The sequence below is a fragment of the Acomys russatus genome, chromosome 4 (assembly GCF_903995435.1).
Source record: "Acomys russatus chromosome 4, mAcoRus1.1, whole genome shotgun sequence".
Lineage (NCBI taxonomy): Eukaryota > Metazoa > Chordata > Mammalia > Rodentia > Muridae > Acomys > Acomys russatus.
The window spans coordinates 14,913,046-14,936,538 of NC_067140.1; the positions used below are offsets into that span (position 1 = coordinate 14,913,046).

The window sequence follows — 23,493 nt, forward strand, 5'->3', positions numbered from 1 at the left end:
TCTGCCTCCCAGGAGCCAGGACACATCACCATGCTTCACTTTTATGTGGGCTTTGGGGATTCAAACCCAGGTCCTCATGCTTGCACACCAAGCACTTTACCCACGGAGCCATCTTCCCAGCCCCACACTTACCTCTTGAGCTGACCGAGCAGGATGAGGTTGGGGGCTGTGCCTGTGAGGGTGGCGGTGCCCCCGATACTGGCTGAATAGGGAATGGAGATGAGGAAGCCCTTCCAGATGTTTCTGCGGTGTTCTTCTTCCTTGGAATCCTCGGGCAGCTCCAGCGGAGCCTCTGCATCCTCCAGGTGGCCTCTGTGGGAAAGGACCCAAGAGAAGCAATTAAGAGCCATCTGAGCCTCTGGCTCTGGGAGAAGGCAGCCACCCAATGCTCGGCTTGCTGCTTCAGGAGTCTTTCTAGAGTCAGAACGGCCATGGGCCCTGAAAGCCTTCAGCTCAGATACTCTACTCAAAGAATTTATGCCAAGGAAACAATGCAGGGTGCACCATGGCATTAAATATTATTTCACGCAAAAGCAACCTAAATGTCCATCAAAGGGGGATCGGCTACACGTGGAGTCTCTTTCTGGCTGAGACATCTCTGCAGCTGTTAAAATGTGTCCTTTGGGGCTCAGCAAGTAAAGGCCCCTGGAGCTTATGTGGCGATAGGAGAGAACCGAGTCCTGCAAGTTGCTCTCTGACCTCCGCACACGTGCATGGCATGCACACTCGTACACACATGCACACAAACCCAGCAAAATTAAAATTGTAGAGTGTAATTTTAGAAGTAAAACTAACTGGGTGGCCTTGAGAGGCATCTGTTCCGATGAGTGTCTGTATCAGAATCACATGAGAGGCAGCTGGTATCACTGCCTGGACTTTTCTTGTAATGATACTTGTGTAATACTGTGCCTCAGGGATGCACAAGTGCTCAGTCCCCAACGGTGTACACCATCTTGTTTCACTTCCATCCTTACCGTGTTCCCCCACTTTCATTTCTTCTTTGAATTTTCTGTATTGTTTTCCTTGTACAGTTTGGGAGTGAATGAAGCAAAGAGTTCCTAACTGCTTCTTTGAGAGATTGTGAGGAAGCCAGAGACGGCATGGCCTGGGATCCAAGTGCTCTGGAGGCCGAGGCCGGAGGACCCTGAGACTGAGGTCAGCTTGGGATACACAGTGAGAACTCCCTGTCTCAAAATCAGAGACCATGATTTGGCTGGACCGGCTGGCTCACCAGTTTGCCTCACGTGTTGACTTGTCTCCACTCCCCAGTTCTGAGATTATAGGTGCACAGTGCCATGTCTGGCTTTTCTTTACTTGCATTCTGGGGATTTGAACTCATGTCTTCAGGCTTGCACAGGACCACCTTACAGACTGAGCTATCTCTCGTCCCTTAAGGGTGATGCTTACTGTCTAGGGCTGCTATAAAGTGCTTATTTATGGTTGGAATTAGGAGCTGCATGTGCTGGGTCTGAGGTGGGGTATGCTGACTAAAGCACTCAGTTCACCACATACATGTGTCTCAAAACATCTTGATGTTTGTCAGTTATTCCCCAACAAATCAGGAAAAGAAAAATGAAATGAATATTTTTAAAAATTTCTCTGGGTGGTGGTGTCACACGCCTTTAATCCCAGCACTTAGGAGCCAGAGGCAGGTGGATCTCTTTGAGTTCAAGGTCAGCTTGGTCTACAAAGTGAGTCCAAGACAGCCAGGACTACACAGAGAACCTCTGTTTCAACAAAACAAACAAACAAACACCCAACAAAAACAAAGTGCAAGCTGGACATGCGGTTCAACAGGCTTGCCTAACCTGCACAAAGCCCTGGCTTTGATCTCTGACACTAGAATGAAAATGAAGTTATTGTGTAACTAAGCAGTTTCTAAAACATATTTGAAAATTAATTTTCTTTTGTTTTTTTGAAAATTGATTTTCAAAACTAAAATTGATTAACCTGAGTTTGATCCCTCTGGCCCACATGGTGGAAGAAGAGAACTAATTCCTGCAAATTGTCCTCTGTCCTCCACATGTATATTGTGGCTGTAAACACACACACACACACACACACACACACACACACACACACACACACACACACACACACATGCACACATTTTTAAACAACATCTCTCATTGGCCAGAACTCACCAAGAAGGCTAGGCTAGTTGGCCAGCAAGCACCAGGAATCTCCCTGTGGTCATCATGCTTGACTTCTTCCTTCCTTCCTTCCTTCCTTCCTTCCTTCCTTCCTTCCTTCCTTCCTTCCTCCCTCTCTCCTTTTCTCCCTTCTTTCTTTCTACATGGATTCTAAGATCAAACTCATCTTTCTTTTCTTTTTTTTTTCTGAGACAGGGTGTCTCTGTGTAGTCCTGGCTGTCCTGGACTCGCTTTGTAGACCAGGCTGGCCTCGAACTCACAGCAATCCACCTGCCTCTGCCTCCTGAGTGTTGGGATTAAAGGCGTGCGCCACCACACCCGACTCATCTTTGTATTTGTAAGATGAGCACGTAACTGGTAGATACCCCCACCCCCAGCCACATGGATGCCTTTTGGTTTGATATAGTTAAAATTTTTGTGATACTATCTTGCTACATTTCCCAGAATAACCTCCAAGCTTTCATCCTTCCTCAGTCTCCAAAAGGCTGTGACTACAGATATGTGTGTGTGTGTGTGTGTGTGTGTGTGTGTGTGTGTGTGTGTGTGTGTGTGTGTTTATCCACCTGGCTACTGGCTGCTTTTTTAAAAGGAGGGCCTCACCTGAGCCACGGGGCTGAAGGGCAGAAACCTGGATTCTGAACCTCTGGAGAGAATTTGGGGCTGGTGTGATACCCAGTCCTTGTGAATCACCCCTTTGAACCAGGCTCAGGATTCCCCGGGAATGTAGCCAGAGCTTACCCTTCTGAACTGGCGAGAAACTGCATCTCCGTGGGCACTGTTCGAAGTCCATTTCCCCGCACAGCAGCTGGGAGAAGAGAGCAGACACATGGGTGAATGCAAGGGCACCAACTGGAAGTTTCCAGCTCTTGTGCAGCCAGTCACAATGAACAAGATTTCATTGCCAAGATGGTGTGCTATTCATTGAAGAATAAAAATGAGGGAAGAGGGAGGAGGGAGGGAAGGAAAAAGAGTAGGGGGACATGGGAGGAGGAAAGGGAAGGTCAACACTCTGCATCCTACACTTTACCCTACATCTAACAGAACCAAAGCTGACCTGAGGGGCCATTACCAAAGGTTCTCTGGGAAAGATGAGCAATGTGAGGGGTGGTATTCATCCATCCATCCATCCATCCATCCATCCATCCGTTCATCCATCCATCCATCCATCCATCCATCCATCCATCCATCCATCCGTTCATCTAAAACACAGTCATTGGCCCAGTGTACAGCACTGAACAAGGCCCCTGCTCCACTGGAGACTGGATTCTAGAATAGGAGACAGACAAGACTATAATAATGACAGTTTCAAGCAGTGATGCATGTTATAGCAGAAATAAAACCAGGCTAGGAAAGGGAAAGGGTAGTCAGGTGCCACTGATGTCATGTCACTATGCGCTAATGAGTTTTGGTCAGTCCTATGAAGCTCCATGGGAAACAGGAACAGCAAGTACAAAGGCCTTGGGGTAGGAGAGGCCAGCAGACCTGAGGAAGCTGGGCATACTGGGACAGTAGTGAGTCAAGAAGGGTTAAGGGGCGTGGAAAGCCAAAGGTGACAGAACTGCCCTGTAGGCTGTGAGGCCTGAGAAGGAAGATGCATTTAGAAGGTGTAGGCTTGGATGGACTACAGGGAGCTGGCTGTACACATTAAGTAAGGATGGTGGCTGGACAACAGCCGTGCTCACAGACACTGAGGGTGATCAAGCTGCTCCTGGGTTTCTCTCTGTTTGGAATCAAGACCTCACCACTGCTGGGAGTGGAAGCTGGAACTCGCACATGCAAATTTTTACAAAATGGGCCAATCGCAAAAAATCTCTTTGTGTCTCTTATGTACCCAGCAAGGAATGATAAGACACAAAGCTTGTCACTGGGTACTGTCTTCCAGCCAGGGATAAAGAAATAGAATACGTAGGTGGGTGGGCGTCACAGGAAACACACAACACACGGAAGGGGGACAAGAGTCCAGCTGACTGGAGACCTGGATGGGAGGGAGCAATCTGTCATCTCTTAGCTATGTGCAGGAAGTGAGGACAGGACAGGTGGTGCAAATTCCAAGGGAGATGAAGAAAGATGGCAAAAGACCAGAGGCAGGAAAGTACTACACATCAAAGGAGACCAGAGGGCCTGGAGACACTCCCCCTCCCCTTCTCCTCCCCCTTTCTCACAGACATACACACACACACACACACACACACACACACACACACACACCCCACCACCACCACCAGCACACGGAAACTTGAGCATACACACCCACTCACCATTTGATTTCCTTCTGGACATCAGGCCATACGGTCAGCCCTGTGCACTGAGAGGGTCTGGGTTCTTCTTGCCTTGGCCTCTCTCAGTCTCCTCCACTAGCTTGGGGACACCTTTCCTTGCCCCAGGCTATCACTATCTTGCCAGCAGCAAAAGAGAACAAGACTTTATGGTGGCTGACAGTGTCATTTCTGCTGTGCCCTGGGGTGCCCCGTCCCTGCTGAGCACAGCAGGGGTCTCAGGTGAAAGGCCAGGTGCTGAACAGCTTTTGGCTAGGGCAATGGGACACATGTCCACATGCGGTGCACGAGGCCAGGGCTCAGGGCACTGAAGCAGGGAGTAAAAGGCTGTTAATAGCACACAGATGGGGGTGGGGCTTGGGGAGGGGGGGGAGTCACTCCCTAGGGGATGACCTCTGACCCAGTGACCCCTGGCCCATATATCTCTACCTTGCCCTGTATCTTTCTTACTGGGCCCCTGGTACCTGGGGCAGAATCCCCAGCCTCAGGGACTCTGTTGGGTGTGAGTCCTACAAGGAGGGTCTGCAGGGGACATGCAGTGGACAGGGCCTTGGTGGTTTTGACAAGACTGGCAGGGGATTCGTTTGTGTAATAGGGGTTGAGAGCAACAGATCTGAAGTCACAGAAGGGAAATTGCAGCTTGAGGTGTCTGCCCAGGTCCTGGTAGTGGGCATGTACACTTCAGGGAGGTGTCATCTCATGTGGAACCTGGCTACTCACTGCCTACATGAGAGTTGGGGAGCCCTATATGAGACTAGGCACAAGGGGCTTGGTGTGTACACTGGCGGGGGTTCATATCGATGTCAAAGTGTTCGGCACTGGGCACTAGTTTTGATGACATGGTGATGAACATGAAGTTGGAAAAACAGGAAAACCAAGGGGAGTGAGCGTTCCTTGCTCGACATTTACTCTGGCTGTCCCACAGCGTTCCTGTGACCCAACTGGCCTTAGAGAGACTGAATGGAAACAGGTCTGTGGGGCAACGTCTCTAGGGCACCTCTGCTGGGTCCTGGAGCCACAGGTCAGCCCAGAGCTTGGTGCTTATGTAAGGGCCATGCAGACAACAAGCCTTGAGTGGACACTGGGATAGCGAGAGTGCCAGCACATAGCCTCCAGCAGCCATGGAGTTGGCCTACTTACCATCCTCTGCATTTGGAAAATGAGGCCTGAAGAGGCAGGTCAAGGTTGGGGGCAAGGAGACCCCCATGGCTTAGTGGCAGAAGCAAACCTATGCTATACCCAGGACTGACGATTTACCCTGAGCTGCCCATCTCCACCTGTAATTCTCACCAAGTGTCCAAGACACTCTCCCGGCACCTAGTAGGCATGATGCAGAGCTAATGATTATTCCAACTTCCCTGTCCAAGCTCTTAAATTTGCCTCAGGAAAGAGCTAGCCTGTTGTGTTAGGCAAAGAGCACCTCACAGAGGGCTAAATGCATTAGGTAGTTTAATGAACACAACTCACTCAGCACATCCAGTAGCCTGGAGGGAAACTGAGGGTTATCACGGATCCTTACTGGTCTGTTCATTTGTTCACTCATTACCTATGTGCGTTTATTGAGCACCTACTATGTGCCAGGTAGTACTGTAAGATACAAAAGCGAGTTAATTACCTCAACCTGAATGGTTGCTCTAACTACAACTCGATGGGTGGAGCATATAGGCGGCCTATTCCCGGCAGAGAAAAGACGGAAGAGTTCAGGTTCGAAAGCTAGGCAAACCCTTGCTGGTTGATGGACTCAAGTGAAACACAGCTTTGAAGGAATATACATTGACTGAAGCCTGGGTTAGAACAGCACTCCCTAACGAGTGGAAGGTGTCACTGCAAAATGCCACCGAACCATTCAGACAGCAGTACCAGGATAGGAAGGAGAGGTGGCAGGGACTCCCTGCAAGGTGGGGGACTTCCTGCGGTCCTGTCTAGTGATCCCCACTCTTTCACGAGCATCTGTTCCTATCTGTTCATGTGCTCAGCGCAAAAACATTTTGCCCCTGAGATCCTCCATCTCTCTGCCTCTAAAATGGGGACCACAAACATCAAGCAGGCTCTTGAGAAATGAGCCAGGTTGACCCTCGGGGTCTTCAGGAAGGGACAGTTTGCTGTTGCCATTGTTGTTAACCTGCCTATCAGTGACCCTCATGAACTTGGAGCCTCTGAGACACTCCTTGTTCCAATCTGTCTCCACTAACACAAACCCCACACGTCCTCCCTCCTGCCTAAAGCGCAGAAACTGACTGGAAAACGCCTCTCTCTGCCCTGAAGTTAACACTGCCCCTGAGTCTCTGAGGCTGATCATTAACCTTCAGGCTTCTGATTGTGCAGCCTGAAGGCAGACGTCCGGCCTGGGCTCCAGGGTCTCGACCTCCCCACAGCCTGCAGAGTAGGATTCTTTTCATAACCATTCCTGTGTATGACCTCAGGCAAGTGCCCTCCCTTTTAAAGGTCTTAGAGTTTCTGTTTTTGTTATAAGGGACTGGATAGTCAAACATTTATGTGGCCATCTCGTGGGAGGCAGGAGAATGGGATGGAAGGACAGCCCCACAGTCAGCCAGCCCAACCCAAACTCTTAGTGCCACAGGCCATGTTGCCACGGTAACCCCTGCATCATCTTCTTCATCTTCTCCTTATTTCTTCCTTGACTCTCACTTATCAAAATGAAGTCGATGGAAGCCCGCCCCATTCAGGCACAGGCCCTCAGAAGGGTCCTCGAATAGATTAAGTATCCAGTGAGCACAGTTCTGCAGACACATCAGGCAAAACAGAAGATACAGGTGCAAGCTGATGCGCAAATGAGTGCAGAGGTAGTGCCAACTGTCTGAGGCCACCCCAAGGCCACTGTGAAGCTTTCCTCTCAGAGCCCCCACAGCTTGGGAGGGAGCAGTTTAAAGGCCAGCATCGCAGAGTGGGCTCAGCAGCCCAGGTTCTGTAGCCCGAACCTGGCTCCCCTCATTTTAGTTGACCACCAAGAACAGCTCTTACAATTTTAAATAGTTGAAAATATCCGAAGCTTGGGAGATAGCTCAGTCAGCAAAGCGCTCACTTTACTAGCATGGGGATCTGAGTTTCGTTCCCAGCACCCAGTAAAAGGCAAGTGCTGGAGCTGGAGAGATGGCTCAGTGGTTAAGAGCACTGCTCTTCCAGAGGACTTGGGTTCTATTCCCAGCACCCATATGACAGCTCACAACTGTCTGTAACTCCAGTTCCAGGGGACCTGACACACATGCAGGAAGAACACCAAGGCATGTAAAATAAAAATAAATAAATCATTAAAAAAAAAAAGCCAAGTGCACATGTGCCTGTGATCCTAGAGCCGGAGAGGAGGAGACAGGAGGCCCCTTGCCGGAAGCTGGCCATCCAGCTAGTCTAGCTGAACCAGTGTGCTCCAGGTTTATCAGGGGACCATGTATCAGAGGACACGCTGCGTGTGCATCTCCCTCAGATGCATATGGACATGTGCAATGTAAACAGAAACACACATGATCCATGGGAGAAGACCATTTGGGGACAACAAAATTATAGGAAATCTTAACTTTGGCTTCCATACCTGACTTTTTCTCGGCATGTAGTCAGCCGTCGGCACCCTGCCACCTTCTTCAAAGGCAGAGTTAGAAAGTTGCGACAGAGTGGCCCACAAAAGCCTACAATGTTTACTGTCTGGTTATTTGCAGGGAACAACTGCTAACCCCACTACCTGGCAACTCTCCTGGGTTACCTGGAAGACTTTGTCCTCGTGACAATCCACCTCTGTTACTTCACCAACAGTGACACACCAGATGTGTCACTCCGCCTTTCCAAACCCTGCCCTATACAGTGCTTCTAACTGCTGTCAGGGCCTCGCATGATGAATAAACACCCACACTTGCCAGACATGCTGTATGGACCAATGTGCAATTCAATTTGTGCATACATGTGTGGACGTGTATGTGTGTGCAGGTTTGCATGTGTACAGTGTATGTGTGTGTGTGCGCATGTGTACATGCATATGTTTGGATGTGCATGTGTACATGTGTGTGCAGTATGCGCGTGTGTATGGCTGTACATGTGTGCATTGTATATTTGTGTGCATGTATATGCAGTGGACATGCTGTGTAGGTATGCATATGTATATGCATGTACAGGTTTGAGTATGTATACAGTGTGTGAATAGGCAGTGTACATGTGTATGTAGGTATGTATGCATGCATGTGTGTATGTGTATATGTGTGCAAACATATCTGTGCTAGTGGAAGGCAGAAGTGAACCTCAAGTATTGTTGTTCAGGAGTAGTCATCCCTTATTTTATATATATATATGTGTGTATATATATATATATATAAATATAATTTTTTTTACACAGAGTCTCACGTTCAGTGCTAATTGGTGGCCTGGAACTCCCTATGTAGACCAGGTTGGCCTTGAACTTACAGAGATGCACTTGCCTCTATCATTCAAGTGTTGGGATCAAAGGCCAAAGGCATGCACCACCCTACCTAGCATCTTGGGTTTTTTTGGAACAGGAACAGCTTGGGACTCAACAATTCGGCAAGGCTGACTGGCCAGCAGACTCCAGGGATCCACCTGTGTTCACCTCCCCAGTGCTGGGCTTACAAGCACTCGCCACTTTACTTGGCTTTTTAACATGGGCTCTGAGAATGGAACTCAAGTCCTTATCCTTGTAGGACAAGTCTGTTCTGAGGTAAGCCTAGAAACAGACACTTGCAAAGAACATTGCTAGCATAGTTTCGTGGATAATGCTATCCATGGGTTCAAGGATGATGCTTGCCGCATTTATTGGCCTGAAAGACACCTCTGTGGGAGTGATCAACCACTTTCATCTCTCATCCCAGGAGGTGTCTCCCCCTCTCACCATTGCAGTCACATCAATTCAACATGGGGTAGAGACAGGGAAGGGCAGAACCACAAGAGCCCCCATCTTTCCACTAACATCTCATGGACCAAACGGAGACACTTGATCACCTAATACACAAGGGAACATGGGAAACTCCACCTTCCTCAGCTTAGCATGTGCATCATGTAGGTTCTGTGATCAAGGAAGAGATAATGCTGGAGATGAGCTGGCAATTTTGGCCCATGAGTGGATGAATCTTAGGCCTCTCTTAGAAGTATATTGACATCAATAAAAAAGTAAGACAATTTAAAGTAGAGGTAATGTGGCAGTCACTTTATCACCACAGGTTGGGGTGAATCACAATGAAAAGTCTCGATATCCTTTTGTCATCAAAGTGACCCCCCATGCCTTTCTCTGATATTGTCATGTATGAAGAAAATAACTTGAAGACAGACATGTTTTCTATTGCTGCAAAAAAAAAAAAAATGTATGCCAAAAGAAATGTAACTCATTTCTGGCCACATTGTATGGGTTTAAAGTCAGGCTTAGCCGCCTTTTCTCTGTGTGATCTAGGACAGTAGCTTCCATCTGAGCCCAACACAGTCACCTGAAAACACAGCATCTGCTGAGAGCCAAGTGTCAAAGGGTAGAGAGGTCAGACCTTTCATGTCAGTACACACTGTGACAGTAGCTTATCTTACATTGATCTCATCCCCCTGTCAGGCCCTACTCTGAGACAAGGTCTCACTATGTAGCTCTGGCTGACCCGGAACTCACTATGTAGACTAGGCTGACCCAGAACTCAGATTAGCCTACTTCTGCCTCCTGAGTGCAGGTGCTACAGGCCTGTACCACCCTAACCCCTTTTATCTCACCTCCCGTCATGGAGAATACTGCAGTAACAGTGTTCTCCTTGCCAGTCAGCTGGAGAATTCCGTGAGCAATTGCATCTGGAAAAGAAACTGCAAGCTTTCCTGTAACTTGATTAAGTCCTTGCAAAATGCCTTTAAGAAGGGTTAGACCGGGCTAGAGAGATGGCTCAGGGGTTAAGGGCATTGTCTGTTCTTCCAAAGGTCCTGAGTTCAATTCCCAGAAACCACATGGTGGCTCACAACCATCTATAGTGTGATCTGGTGCCTTCTTCTGGCCTGCAGGTGTGCATGCAGGCAGAGCACTGTATACATAATAACTAAATAAATCTTAAAGAAGAAGAAGAGGAAGAAGAAGAAGAAGAAGAAGAAGAAGAAGAAGAAGAAGAAGAAGAAGAAGAAGAAGAGTTAGATTGGCCAGGTGTGGTGGCGACTGGGAAGCAGAGGCAGGTGGATTGCTGTGAGTTCGAGGCCAGCCTGGTCTACAAAGTGAGTCCAGGATAGCCAGGACTAGAGAAACTCCATGTCGAAAACAAAAAACAAACAACAACAACAACAACAACAACAAAAAAAAAAAAAAAAAAAAGGCTAGCCTGGACCACACTCTCTCCTGCAGTGCCTGAGAATCTGCACAGTTCCTGTTCCTACCAGCACGGGGAGTTGCCCATCTGATGCTTGCTAGCCTCTTTGTTTCCTGGGATACTTCCCTGGGTCTCAGAGTTTAGGAGTGCCTGTTCAAATGCTTGCAAACTATGTTAACTACAGCACTTGCTTACAAATGTACAGGAAGCACGCTTAGCCCATTACTTAGTATACAATTTAAACACATCTAAAAAGGCCAAGGTAACCATGGTTTGGTGTATCTGTTCCTCAACCGTCATCATTAAAACACTCATCCCACAGTGTGTGCCTAGCACATGAGTGTGCCCTTGGCCTTCCTCAGTGGCCGGTGGATTTCCAGTGCCCATCCCCCGAGCAGCAACATGGGCCCTGGCACCTGCCCAGCCTCACCTGCGCTCTCATCGCCTTCCTGGTGAGGGTCCTTCCGAGCTTCACGCTGGCCAAAGAGGCTCTTGAGGATAGCGCTGGCGATGGGCAGCATCATGGCGGTGGAAGCCGTGTTGCTCAGCCACATAGACAGGAACGAAGTGGTCACCATCATCCCTAGGATGAGCCTGGGCGGCAGAAAGAGTTAGGACTGGGTCTAGAACTCAGGGTCCAAGGGCAGCTATGGTCGAGTACCTGGGGAGTCGTCTAAGTGGTTGGTTTTACAAGAGGGAAGTTGGGGTCCAGAGAAGGCAGATGAGTAGCAATCACAGGAGCAGCTAGGCTTTTCTTGTTTTCTTTGGGGTGTGTGCACAATGGTGCACTCGAACTTCTCTCTTTCCATCTGTATGCACTTTCTAGGGATCTAACTCAGGTCCCCACTGCACCGCTGGCCGTGCCTGCCCTAAGTTTGTTTTTAGAGGAAAAAATGTGGCTTGGTGTGCACTTGATTTTATTTATTTATTTATTTATTTTGTTTTTCGAGACAGGGTTTCTCTGTGTAGCCTTGGCTGCCCTGGACTGGCTTTGTAGACCAGGCTGGCCTCGAACTCACAGCGACCCGCCTGCCTCTGCCTCCCGAGTGCTGGGATTACAGACGTGAGCCACCACCACCTGGCTGACCGGGCACTTCAATCTGCCCCCTTGCCGCTCCTTGTTCTCCCACTTGTGCCTGCACCTACTGCTCGCTCACCTGCTTCTTGCCAGCGTGAAGCCACCTGGGTGCTTCTGTTCCTGGTCTCTGTCTGGTCCACCGCCCCTTCCCCCCCCCCCCTCTCCCCCCGCCCCCCCCCCAGCAGAATTGAGGTGTCATGGCGTTTTTCCACCTGGAGCTCATTTAACTACGGCGCTAAGTAGGAGGTAAGTGGAGGCTTTGCCGTAGATTAAACCAAGGACCCCAAGCCCTGTCAGGTTCCCTGTGACTCCATAGCTTCTGGATTCTTCATCCATTCCTGTCTCCTCTTAGGCCAGCTCCTTCCTGTCCGCCCCCCCCCCCCCCGGCTGCAGCTTCAGCGTGTGTTTTTTGCCCTTTTTGTCCACTCCACCCAGCTGAGCCCACAGGCTGCCTCCTCCAGGAAGTCCCCTGGCTCTCTGCTGGGACATCATACTAAGGGGGTCCAAGTCCACTTGGCATTAAACAAGGTTTTATCTGAGAGTGTCCTACAGGACAGCTCTAATGGGAGCAGAGCATTTCATAGCATGAACGGGGACTGTGTCACCGAAACACGTTGACATGAGCGCTTCCCAATTACATTGTAAGATAGCGAGCGGGTCCTCAGCCCTTTAATACAGTTCCTCGGGCCGTGGTGACTCCCCCAACCATAAACTGATTTTGTTGCTACTTCATAACCATGATTTTTGCCGCGGATGTGAATTGCAATGTGAATCTCTGTGTTTTCAGATGGTCTGAGGTGACCCCGGTGAAAGGGTCATTTGGCCCCCAGAGGGATCAAGACTCACAGGTTGAGAACCGTGTGCCACTATTAGAGCTTTGGAACCTTGAGGTGTCGTGGACAGTTAAACCTGACACCAAATGATGGTTCTTGTTAGACTTGCCATGGAGTGCACCTTGTGCTGGATTACTGGAGGTTAGTGTGTGGCACCCTGGCACAGCTGGCACAATTGTTAGGTAACTGCACTTTGCTGTCACTGGGGCCGTTATTTTTATTAAATCTCTCTCTCTCTCTCTCTCTCTCTCTCTCTCTCTCTCTCTCTCTCTCTCTCTCTCTCTCTCTCTCTCTCCTCCACCCCCCAGCCCCCCCGTGTGTGTACGCACATACACAAAGGCATATGTTGGTAGTCAGAGGACCCCTTTTGGGAGTTGATTCTCTCCTACTACGTACGGGTCTCAGATTTAGGTTCGTGTCATCAGGATGGGACATCACAGGCCTGGGTAGTCATTTTAAAATTCCACGCATTGTGTTTCATGCCATTAACAACCTTCTAGAAAAGGCAAGAGTCAGCAGCCTGCCTCCGGGGCTCACAGGAAAACAATAATACATGCCAACACTACTTTCTTCTTGAGACAGGGTCTCACTATGTATGCAGCCCTGGCAGGTCTCGAACTCACTATATGGATCAGGCTGGCCTTGAACTCACAGAGAGTCACCTGTCCCTGCCCCCCAGAGTACCTGGGCTAAAGATATGCACCACCATATCCCAGGAACACTCCTTTTTTAAGGCACTCAATCATCTGATCAAATCCTCTCTGAGAGACTGAGGCCATTTCTGGTTAGTCTCTCTCTCTGTCTCCTACCCTCCTCCTGGCTCCCCTAGGCCCCTCCAATGCCCTCCACACTGGCAGCCAGAGTCCGAGTGATCCCCTGACCTTGCCCACCTAATCCCACAAGGACTTCATGGAACAAATGCTGACACCCAGCATCGCAGAGATGGTTGCTGCCATTCTCCAGGGCAGAGGATCTTGACTTCCGCCCTGGAGGCCTGGTGACAGTATTCTAAGTCCTTGTGCACAAGGCTGAGGGGCCAGCAGCCCAACCCCATCCCCAGTAAGTTTTAACTTTTATTTTATTGCTTTTTTGAGCCAGGGTCTCACTATGCAGCTCTGGTTGTCCTGGAACTCACTATGTAGACCAGGCTGACCTTGAACTCACAGAGATCCACCTGCCCTCTTCTGCCTCCTGAGGGTTGGGACCAAAGGCATGCGCTGTCATGGCTGGCACTGAGTGACTTTCAAGCATATTGAAGACAGCTGTCACCAAATCAGCTCGACCCTTTACAAGTGAGGAACCCACCAAATTGTCTAGAAACTAATAAGCCAAAACATGTGGGAAATGAGTTTCTTGGTTCAGTGACCAAACAGGAAGAGCTTTGCTGATTCCCCCGCCGGCCCCAGGCTGCCCTATAGCGTGGCCTTACCTGGCAGGCTGGACCCCAACCAGCATAAGGACCTTGAGGGCGATTCTCCGGTGCAGGTTCCATTCCTCGATGGCGCTGGCCATGATCAGCCCGCTGAGGAAGAGGAAGTTGGTATCAAGGAAGTACTGGGGACAGACCTTGCTGGAGGGTAGGATGCCCATGAAGGGGAAGAGGACGATGGGCAGAAGAGCTGTCACAGACAGGGGCAGGGCCTCTGTGCACCAGTACACCGCCATGAGCAAGATGACATACAGGCAGCGGCCTTCCTGTGTGTGGAGCAAGGAGTGAACACTTGGTCAGCGACTTGTGCATCAGGCCAGAGGCGTTGGGGAGCAGGAGGAGGGGGTGGGCACCAAGGCTCATACTCAAGGAAGCAGTGGACAGTGTCATCTTGCTCAACTATAAAAAGGAGAAGCTCTCTATGTGCCACAGACACTGTTAGAGATATACGAAAATTCTAGAAAGTTCTGGAAAGACAGTGGGGAAGTGAAACAGAAGAAACCCAATTAAGAATACTTAGAAGGTTTTCCGAATGGACGCCTGAAGCTTGGTTCTGGTGCGAACCGTGGAGGTGGAGTAACAGATGTTTCCAGTCTTTTGATGCTGGGAAAAGATGCCATCCACAAAGATTATGCTTGAAAGTCACATAGTACAGTTACAAGAAAGAAAAGGAAAGATAAGAAAAAAGAAGCCACCTCTTTTTTTTTTTTTTTTTTTTTGGCAGGGTTTCTCTGTGTAGCCTTGGCTGTCCCGGACTACCTTTGTAGACCAGGCAGGCCTCGAACTCACAGCAATCCACCTGCCTCTGCCTCTCAAGTGATGGGATTAAAAGCGAGCGCCACCACCACCTGGCTAAGAAGCCACCTCTTAATGTTGTAAGTTTAGGGGATTGTGTGGGGCTGTGCTGACAGCGATCCTCAGCAGTTCTATGCTGTCAAGCATGCTTTGAGCTGTTCTCTGAAATGTTTGATGTCTGGAGTATTTCACAGCTGACCCCTCATTAGTCCTGGTTGAGGACTGATCCTGGGAGCATCAATTCTCAGCATTCCCAAATGCCCCAGGCACACACTGAGCGTGTCCCTTCAGCCAGAGACGTTTGCCATGGAGGCAGTCAGAGGCCACTGGTGTGAGTGGGACTGGCCAGCACTGGTTGCAACTACCTCCCTACAGGACACTCAGGCAGGCACACCCTCCACATGGGAGGAAGGAGCCACACTCAGCAAGCATTTGCCTTGCTCTGCACACCGCCTGACATGAATATCAGCTTCAGAAAGGTGGGTCCTTCTGTGTGTAAGGTCATTTACTATTAGCTTGGGTCCAACCCAAGACATCCAGGCTGCTAGGCAACAGCAGACCCTCCAACATGCTGTTTGGGTTGGTTGGTGCCTTGGCTACCACTGGATGACTGGCTTCCGCTTCTCCAGGAGAGAACATGGAGTGTGGCGTTCACTCCCATGGAGGTAGACTGTTTTGTTTTTTGTTTTTGTTGTTGTTGTTTTAAAGATTTATTTATTTATTACATATACAGCGCTCTGTCTGCATGTACACCTGCACACCAGAAGAGGGCACCAGATCTCATTATAGATGGTTGTGAGCCACCATGTGGTTTCTAGGAATTGAACTCAGGACCTCTAGAAGAGCAGACAGTGCTCTTATCTGCTGAGCTATCTCTCCAGCCCAGGTTTTATTTTTGTTTTAAAATTTAAATGTTTTACTTACCCTTATTTTTCATTTGATGTGCATTGGTCTTTTGCCTGCATGTATGTCTTTGTGAGGGCATCTAATCCCTTGGCACTGGATTTACAGTTTTTGAGCTGTCATGTAGGTACTGGGAATTGAACCTGGGTCGTCTTGAAGAGTAGCCAGTGTTCTTAGCTGCTGAGCCATCTCTCCGGCCCTGGGAGGTAAGCTTTATAGCAGAGTTGGTTCTGATGAGCTGTGGGAATTGAGGGGGTAGGAGCTGAGTGTTGAAAGAGCAGATGGCAGCATCTGAATGTGCATGTCCCTCTCCTCCCTGTTGATGCCCAGTCTCTACTGTGGTGGTGATTAACAGGTGAGGTCTTTAGAAGTGGGAGGAGTGCTTTTGTAAGGCCTCAGGGCCTTTCTTCTGCTCTGTGAGGACTCTGGAGCAGGACACTTCTCTGAGGTTGAGTGCTGACTGCACTGGGAGCCTAATCAGCCAATATCTCCATCTTGGGCATTTGCTGGGCCACCAACCTGAATCATAAAGGCTCTCAGCTTTCAAGGCTGTGAACAGGGAGCCTGTATTGCTTATCGACGGCCCGGGCTGAGGTGTTTTGTTACAGAAGCTCAAATGGACCAAGATGCTGCCCTCCTACCAGAGCTGAGAAATTCCAGCTTCTTCCGGCTTTAGATGCACTCTTGGCCAAGACTTCCAGGGAAACAGCATTCTGGGACCTGTTCTCACTACAGAGTTTGGTGAACTTTCTAGCAAGATGATGGAAGCATACTGAACACCGTCTCCCAAGCTTGGATCTCATCATCCTTGCCCTAACCTCTTCATCCTGGGTTCCTGTCATACCTCGATCTCAGATTCTGTCTCTGGGTCCTTTGAAGAACTGTTGAAGGGATGACTGAAACCTTCTAGGAGACAGTGGCAGCTTTCTGACCTGGGGGTGAGAGGTATCTGGCACAGGGAAGGAGAAGGGATGCCTTTTGCCTGTGCTGGAAGCTTCTTTTGTGTGGGACTCAAAAAGAAGTTGTGTTCTCCAGCTGAACCCAGAGCCTATCTATGCCAAAGCTAGCTAACCAGGGCTGGCATTGTGTGCCCAGCATCTGTCTGCTGTGTTCTGAGGCAGGCAGATGGGAACACAGGTTGCTCTCTCTTGGTCTGGTATTTTCTGATGTACCAGGGACTAAACCTAGGGCTTTGCATGTACTCCTCCAACTCTGAGCTGCGACCCCAGGCCTCTTTCTACTTTTGTAGATTTCAAGGCAGGATTCCACTAGTTGTCCAACTAGTTTCAGTCGTTGTTCACTTGATGGCCTTGAGCACATGCCACAGCCCAGGCTGGGTTTGAACTTTAGCCCTTCTGTGTCAGACTCCCAAGTATCTGAGATTACAGGCCCGAGTCACCATGTCTGGTAGGAAATATATTTTTTTAAAGGCATGTGTGTGGATGGATGTGTGTGCGTGCGCAGGCATGCGTGCATATTGGTATGTGTGTAGAGGCTAGAGGCTAGCTTCAGGAGTCATTCTGAGAAATGTGGTCGGCCTCCTTTGAGACAGAGTGTCTCATTGGCTGGAGCTCATCAGTTAGGCTACATTGGCCAGCCAATAGGATTATGAGCAGAGGCCTCCATGCCAGCTCTCCGTGTCAGTTCTGGAGATTGAATTCAGGTCCTCATGTTTGCAGACAAGCAATTCCTCAACAGGGCAATCTGTATCTCCAGCCAGTGCATTCTACATGGGCAGAACCACAGTGAAGGGGGGGTTTCCCAGGGGTTGATCAGGCATTATGGAATCTCTAGCAGATACCCAGACCCATCATCTAAGGATGTGTAAGATATTCCCAAGGAGGGTTCTAAGGCCAAGGGAAGTTTCAAGCATCTGCTAAAGCTCCATGACAGATGCGTTGAAAGCTGACAAGTTACAAAATCATATTTGCATTTGTTTAATGAAGTTTCCTAAGATGCATTCATGCACAGTACTTCTTAAACACTCTAGTTTGTACTCTGTGGAAACAGCTAGAAAATCAGCCTAATTTTATGTGACCTGGGGAGATTCCAGCATTCAACGAGAGTTCCTTGTGCTGTCTAGCCAGTTAGGACCAAAATTCTGGGAGAAGAGGGTTTCTGTTTGTTGTGTTGTGTCTCATTCTCTTCTGTGTTCTAGAACCTAGCACAGCCCGAAACATACTTAGTCTTGTTGTCTGTAGTGGAGAATGGGTAAATAAACATATGAATGAATGGATGGACAGATGGGTGGATGGATGGATGGACTGATGGATGAATGGATCGATAGAGAAATGGATGGATGGATAAATGAATAGATGGATGGATGGACTGATGGATGAATGGATGGGTGGTGATTGAATGCATAGAGGAATAAATGGGTGGATGGATAGGTAGGTGAGGGGCAGATGGATGGTTGGATGAGTGGGTAGGTGGAAGGAAGGGTAGATGGGTTCTCTTGGCTAGGTCCTAGGCTGGAGCTTCAGGACATAGAGGCAGAAAAGAAACATCTGCCCTCAGCTGCAGTAGGGCAGGTGGCTGCAGTCATGTCTGTAGAGTCCTACGCCCAGCACAAAACAGTGTATTCAGTGGCAGGTGTGGCCCCAGAGGAGATTCCAGAGGAATGATTAGCTACAAGCCAAACAGAGAAGTCAGGCACACCAGGCGGAGCTCTCAGCTCCATTTCAGAAAACTGCACACTTCCTCAGAGTCCACAGGTCAAGCTCCCCGCTGTCTTGTGGACACAGTGTCTGTTTCTCATTGTGCACTCAGATCCCCGAGGAGACTTGTGGGGCAGTAGAGGAATCTTGCAAGTCAGGCCCTCTGACTAATTAGAAGTTGGTGTGTGTGTGTGTGTGTGTGTGTGTGTGTGTGTGTGTGTGTGTGTGCACTCTCATATAATACCCAAGCTAAAACTTTCAGGCAACAGTGTGGCTTCTTGGCTAGCAACACTCAGGCTGAAACTCATCAGACAATGACCTGGGAGGAGGCCCCACAGTGACTACAGTGTCAAAGGGACGATGAAGATAAACCGAACAGCCATGCCAACGACTTCAGAGAAACAAATCTCTTGAAAACAGCGCACTCAGTTCTAAGAAACAGAAGTAGAAAAGCGAAATATTCCAACACTCCCTCGAGAAATGGAACCGGTCTTTAAGATACCCCTCACCCCTCCACACACACATACACATCTCCTCCCTCCCTCTGCCCTGCTTGTTTCAGCCTTGACTCTGCTGAACAAAGTGGACCTGGCAGGGTTTGTGTCTTGTATATAGTTCTTTGAGAATGGACTAAAAGGGGCATTTCCTGTTTTGGTCTGTGGGCTCAAGTATAACCTGGGGCTGCCTCAACAATGGTTTTACAAGAAAAGAAAGTAGACTGGAATAATTGTGAGGCCAGGTGTACAGAACTGCCTGGAGACATCAATTCAAGAAGCTCTGAGTCCTGTTTTCCTTCTCTGCCTTGACCCATGTCACCAGGTAGCTGTGGTGAGACAGTAACAATGACAACCAGCAACATTTCCAGAATACTCTCTAAGTCCTAGGCTTCTCATACACATAGATTCAATTAATGTCCCCAACCAACATCTATGGGGACACTATTACCTGCCCCCTCTTTTCAGAGGTAGTAGCAGGAAGCCATCCATTTCAGTCATGCCCAGAAAGCCAAGTCCACATCCTGTCGCAGCTCCTGGGCTACTGAGTCTGACCTCGAGTCTTGATTACCCTGTTCTCTCTTACAGAGACTCCACCTGCACAGAACTCCTCCCTGGATGCGCTGGCCCTGGCAGGATGCTGGGAAAGCAGCAGGGCTTAGGCAGTACATGGGTCAGGAATATGTCTCATTATTTTTCTGGTTAGCAATTGGAGCAGTGCTGGTGACCCCAAACATCTTCCCTTCCCCAGCTGAGCATCCTATGTGCAATGGATTCAGGTCTGCCAGGGAATGGAGAGAGGCCACTGCCCCTTATGTCCTCCCAGCCAAGCTGGGTCTGGAGGGCAGAAATGATTCAGAACAAAGCTCTTGAACACTTACCGAGAGCAGAATCAGTGGGTAGGAAGTGTGTGCAAGCAAGCTAACAGGACAAAGTCTTTTCTACTGTGGTCACCTTGCTGGAGCAATCAGGGTGTTGGCCACAAAGAGGGACAGAGTAGAACAAGATGCTACCTTTGATGATGAAAGAAAAGAGCAAAGTCCATCCCCAGGTATGAAGAAAAGCTGGCGCCCACAGTCGGGTTAGGCCTTAGAATTAGGGGGCCCCTTCTGTTGGCAGTTGCATCCTCAGAGTGTGACAGTATGTGGGTTTCTGGGAAGCAATATCATCTTTACTACTTATGCACTTGGGGGAGAACGTGTCCTGAGGTATGTGACCGTAAAGAGTCCAAGTTAGCTGACTGTAGAGACTCCAGGACCTTTGACAAGAAGCAGGTTGTCTGAGTGGCAACTGCAGGACAATGACGGTTGTGATCAGTATTGTGATCAATGGCTCAGTGTTCCGGTCGCCACTGACTTTAGTTGGTTTGGGGTTTGGGAGTAAAACAAACAAACAAACAAACAAACAAAACAAACAAAAAACCAGGTTTGCAATTGCTGTATAGCCCAGGTTAACCTCTAACTCCACATCTCACATTGCCTCAGCCTCTTGAATGCTGGGATAACAGGAGTATGTTACCGAGCCCAGCCTGGAACGCACTCTGACTAAAAGAGACATAAAAGCCCATTCCCAAGCTAAGCATGTGACATTCTTCACACTTGGATCCAGCCTGGCTAGAAGAGAGCACTCCAAGGGCAATACAGACCAGACAAAGTCCTGAGATAGCCCACAGGGCTGGTTATACACAGACACCTGCAGCTCTGGACCCTGACCCCACACTTTCCTCCAATACTTGTCTCTAAAAGAATGGTCCCAAGTGTGTAGTGATCAGCCAGTGCAGCAGCATCACAATGCTGCAGTGAGCAATAAGATGAAAGAGAGTGCAATAGGAAAGGAAATAAAGCCAGGAGGAGCTGTGCTACAGAGCAGGGGCCTCAAAGCAAATGTTCCCCTGTGAAAGGCTAAAGCAGAGGGCATGGCCTCCCTAAAACTGTCTCCAAATAAAAAACAGAAGCCCCAGATGGAGTGCCACATGCTCGGAACCCCAGTACTGAGCAGGATGAGGCAGGAGGATTGGCATTAGGTCAGTCTGGGCTATGCTGCAAGCTCCAGGCCAGCCTGGTAGACACTGTCTCAAATATAAGTAAAACAATAAACATAAATTAATAAACAAGTCTAAAAATAAATGTTCAGCAGAGGGGTGGTGGAGACCAGGGCTCGGGCAGTGAGTGGCAGCAGAAAGCTGGCCTTTAGGGATGGAAAGTAAGGGGTGCATTCAAAACAATACCACAGGTGAGAAGACTCAACAAAAGAGAAGCCAGGCATGACAGATGGTGCATGCCTGTGATCCCAGCACCTGAGAGGCAGAGACAGGAGGATCACTGTTAGTTAGACTACGTAGTTAGAACCCATCTCAAATAAATGTGTTTGCACATACCTTACACTAACAAGTACATACATCATGTATCTAGACACACACACACACACACACACACACACTCAGCTGCCCATATTAATTGGGTTTGTGACATGGGGCTTCCTTTCTCTTCTATGCTAATGGGCACTCCCACTTCAACTCCTTCCCAAGTCCCATCTCTATCAGCTTCTTCCTGGCAGATGGCGGTGTGGCCATGTGGCTGGCACGAGCTAATGACACAAGAAGCTCAGAGTCAGAAGTAGAATCATCTGCTGTGGGGGTGTGGCAGAATTGTGACACTTCAAACCCCCCCCCCCCCCCCCCCCCCCGCCAGGACACAGAACCAAGGAGTTCTCTGTGTGCTCTCCATGGTCCTGAAATCTCCCCAGCTTCCCCAGGCCTCAGCTTTGACATCTGTAAGTTGGGGGTTTCAGGACAGCAGGACCTGGCAGAGGGTCCTGGGATCACTTAGTGTTCATCCCTGTGTTGACATTACCTTCAGCACTGGAGGCATGAGCACTCCCTTAACATGTTCACTCCTTACCATAGGCATCTATGACTTCACCAATTCAAAATAAATAAATAAATAAAAGATTGCAGGCTGGACATGGTGATACATGCCTGTCACCCCAGCATTCAGGATGGATGATGCAAGAAGACAGGGGCTAGCCTGAGCTACATAGTGAAATCTTGTCTCCAAAAGCAAACAAACAAAATCCCAAAAAGACAGGTTTCTCTTGTTTGTTTTCTGGCTCACATTTCCTTTTGATGAGTAAAAAATTTAATACTCTTAAATTCCACAGATAAACACTTTGAGGCACCTCTTAGGAATTCAGGTGCACTCAGACACAGTGGGGCCCACATCCTCACTGCCCAGCCACAGAGCTGGGAGCAGTACTTTCTGTCCCTGTGCCCTACTTTACATCCACCTCCACCCCTCCCTGTGGTCCTTGGGACACTACCGTCTTAGCTCTAAGCTACCCTCCAGTGGAGCATCTCCCCCTGTGAGAGATGCTCTTTCTTCCCCTACATCCTTGCTGAGGCTGTGACTTTTCTCACGCAAGCCCACCACTCACTCCACTGTGCCCTGCCTGCGAGCCTGCATGGCCTGGTTTGCAGCATTTTTTTTCTTCCTGTGGCTGCTGTCTACTGTGCTGAGCATGGAAGTGAGCAGAGACAGGCAGGAGCCCTGTCTGATGGCAGGGGGTGGGGGGATGGTGCAGGTCCCGGGGGCCAGAGGGGGGCAGGTAGGTGATGGACGACAAACTGGCAGCCGACTCCAGCAAATAAGAAGAAGCTTAGCCAGAAAGAATCCCAACGCTTGTGCAAGTGAGAATAAACTCTCTGGAGAGGAACCTTTGAAGTGGTACTGACTGAAGAGCTGACTAGGAGATCAGGCAGCCCGGAACAGGCCTGTCAGAGCTGCCCCTGCTCGGTCAGGGCCTCCACTCTCGTCCCACCTTAAGCCCTGGGAGAGACCTGTGCTCTGGTTTTTACCTGGTGGATTAGTTGGTTTTTTGAGCCAGGGGTCTTATGTAGCCCAGGCTGGCCCCAACTTACTATGTAGCCATTGTTGGCTTTAGACTCCTAAATCCCCTGGCTTCTGCTTCCTGAGCCCTAGAACTCAGGTTTTGCACCTACCCCTACTGGGAATCTCTTCCCCAACCTACTCTGTGGGGGTACTCTGGGCTCACCCTTGTTTCTTGCCTATTTAAGAGCAAGGATAGAGTTAGCAATTGGTTACCATTCTTGATTCAGCCAAAGTCATGCCAGGGCTACCCTGACACACTGGCCAGGACCCAGCCTTCTCACAGGAAGAAGCATTGTAATCTCTCCACCAAAGAAAGCCCAACTCTGCAACCCTTGTCACAGGGATTAAAGTCTTCAGACAAAGCATGCAGGAGGAGGGGGAGAAAAATGCCGTGTCAGAAGGTTAATTTTTGAGCTGGGGAATAATTTCCAGGCAGCCCCAGGTGACTTTTCCTCCCTTGCTCCAGGCTGGCCCTTGAGGGACCAGGAAAGGGACCAGCTGCCCACAGTGGTACCCACTGTCCCTCGAGGCTCCAGGAATGCACAGCCACTATGAGACCCTGAGGCAGGTTCCAGCAGGGAAGGAGCTGAGCAGGATTTGAAGTGTCAGACTTAGGTGCCCTGACGGTGGTGTGGATCCTTTGCTAAGCCGCCTCTCTTCTCTGAGCCTGTTTGCAAACAGATAGGGACAATGGTCCCCATTACCAC

General features: G+C 49.3%; 1 protein-coding gene across 2 annotated transcripts in view; it reads right to left on the minus strand.

The window, feature by feature from the left end:
- Slc13a3 (solute carrier family 13 member 3) overlaps positions 1 to 23,493 on the minus strand; it is a 69,065-nt gene that overhangs the window by 31,911 nt on the left and 13,661 nt on the right. For both annotated transcript variants that reach the window (XM_051143810.1, XM_051143809.1), the window contains exons 2-5: positions 14,051 to 14,316; positions 11,141 to 11,304; positions 2,892 to 2,958; positions 133 to 312 (exon numbers count right to left, since the gene is read on the minus strand). In XM_051143810.1, the coding sequence (XP_050999767.1) occupies positions 133 to 312; positions 2,892 to 2,958; positions 11,141 to 11,304; positions 14,051 to 14,316 (677 nt within the window). The remainder of the gene's footprint in view (positions 1 to 132; positions 313 to 2,891; positions 2,959 to 11,140; positions 11,305 to 14,050; positions 14,317 to 23,493) is intronic.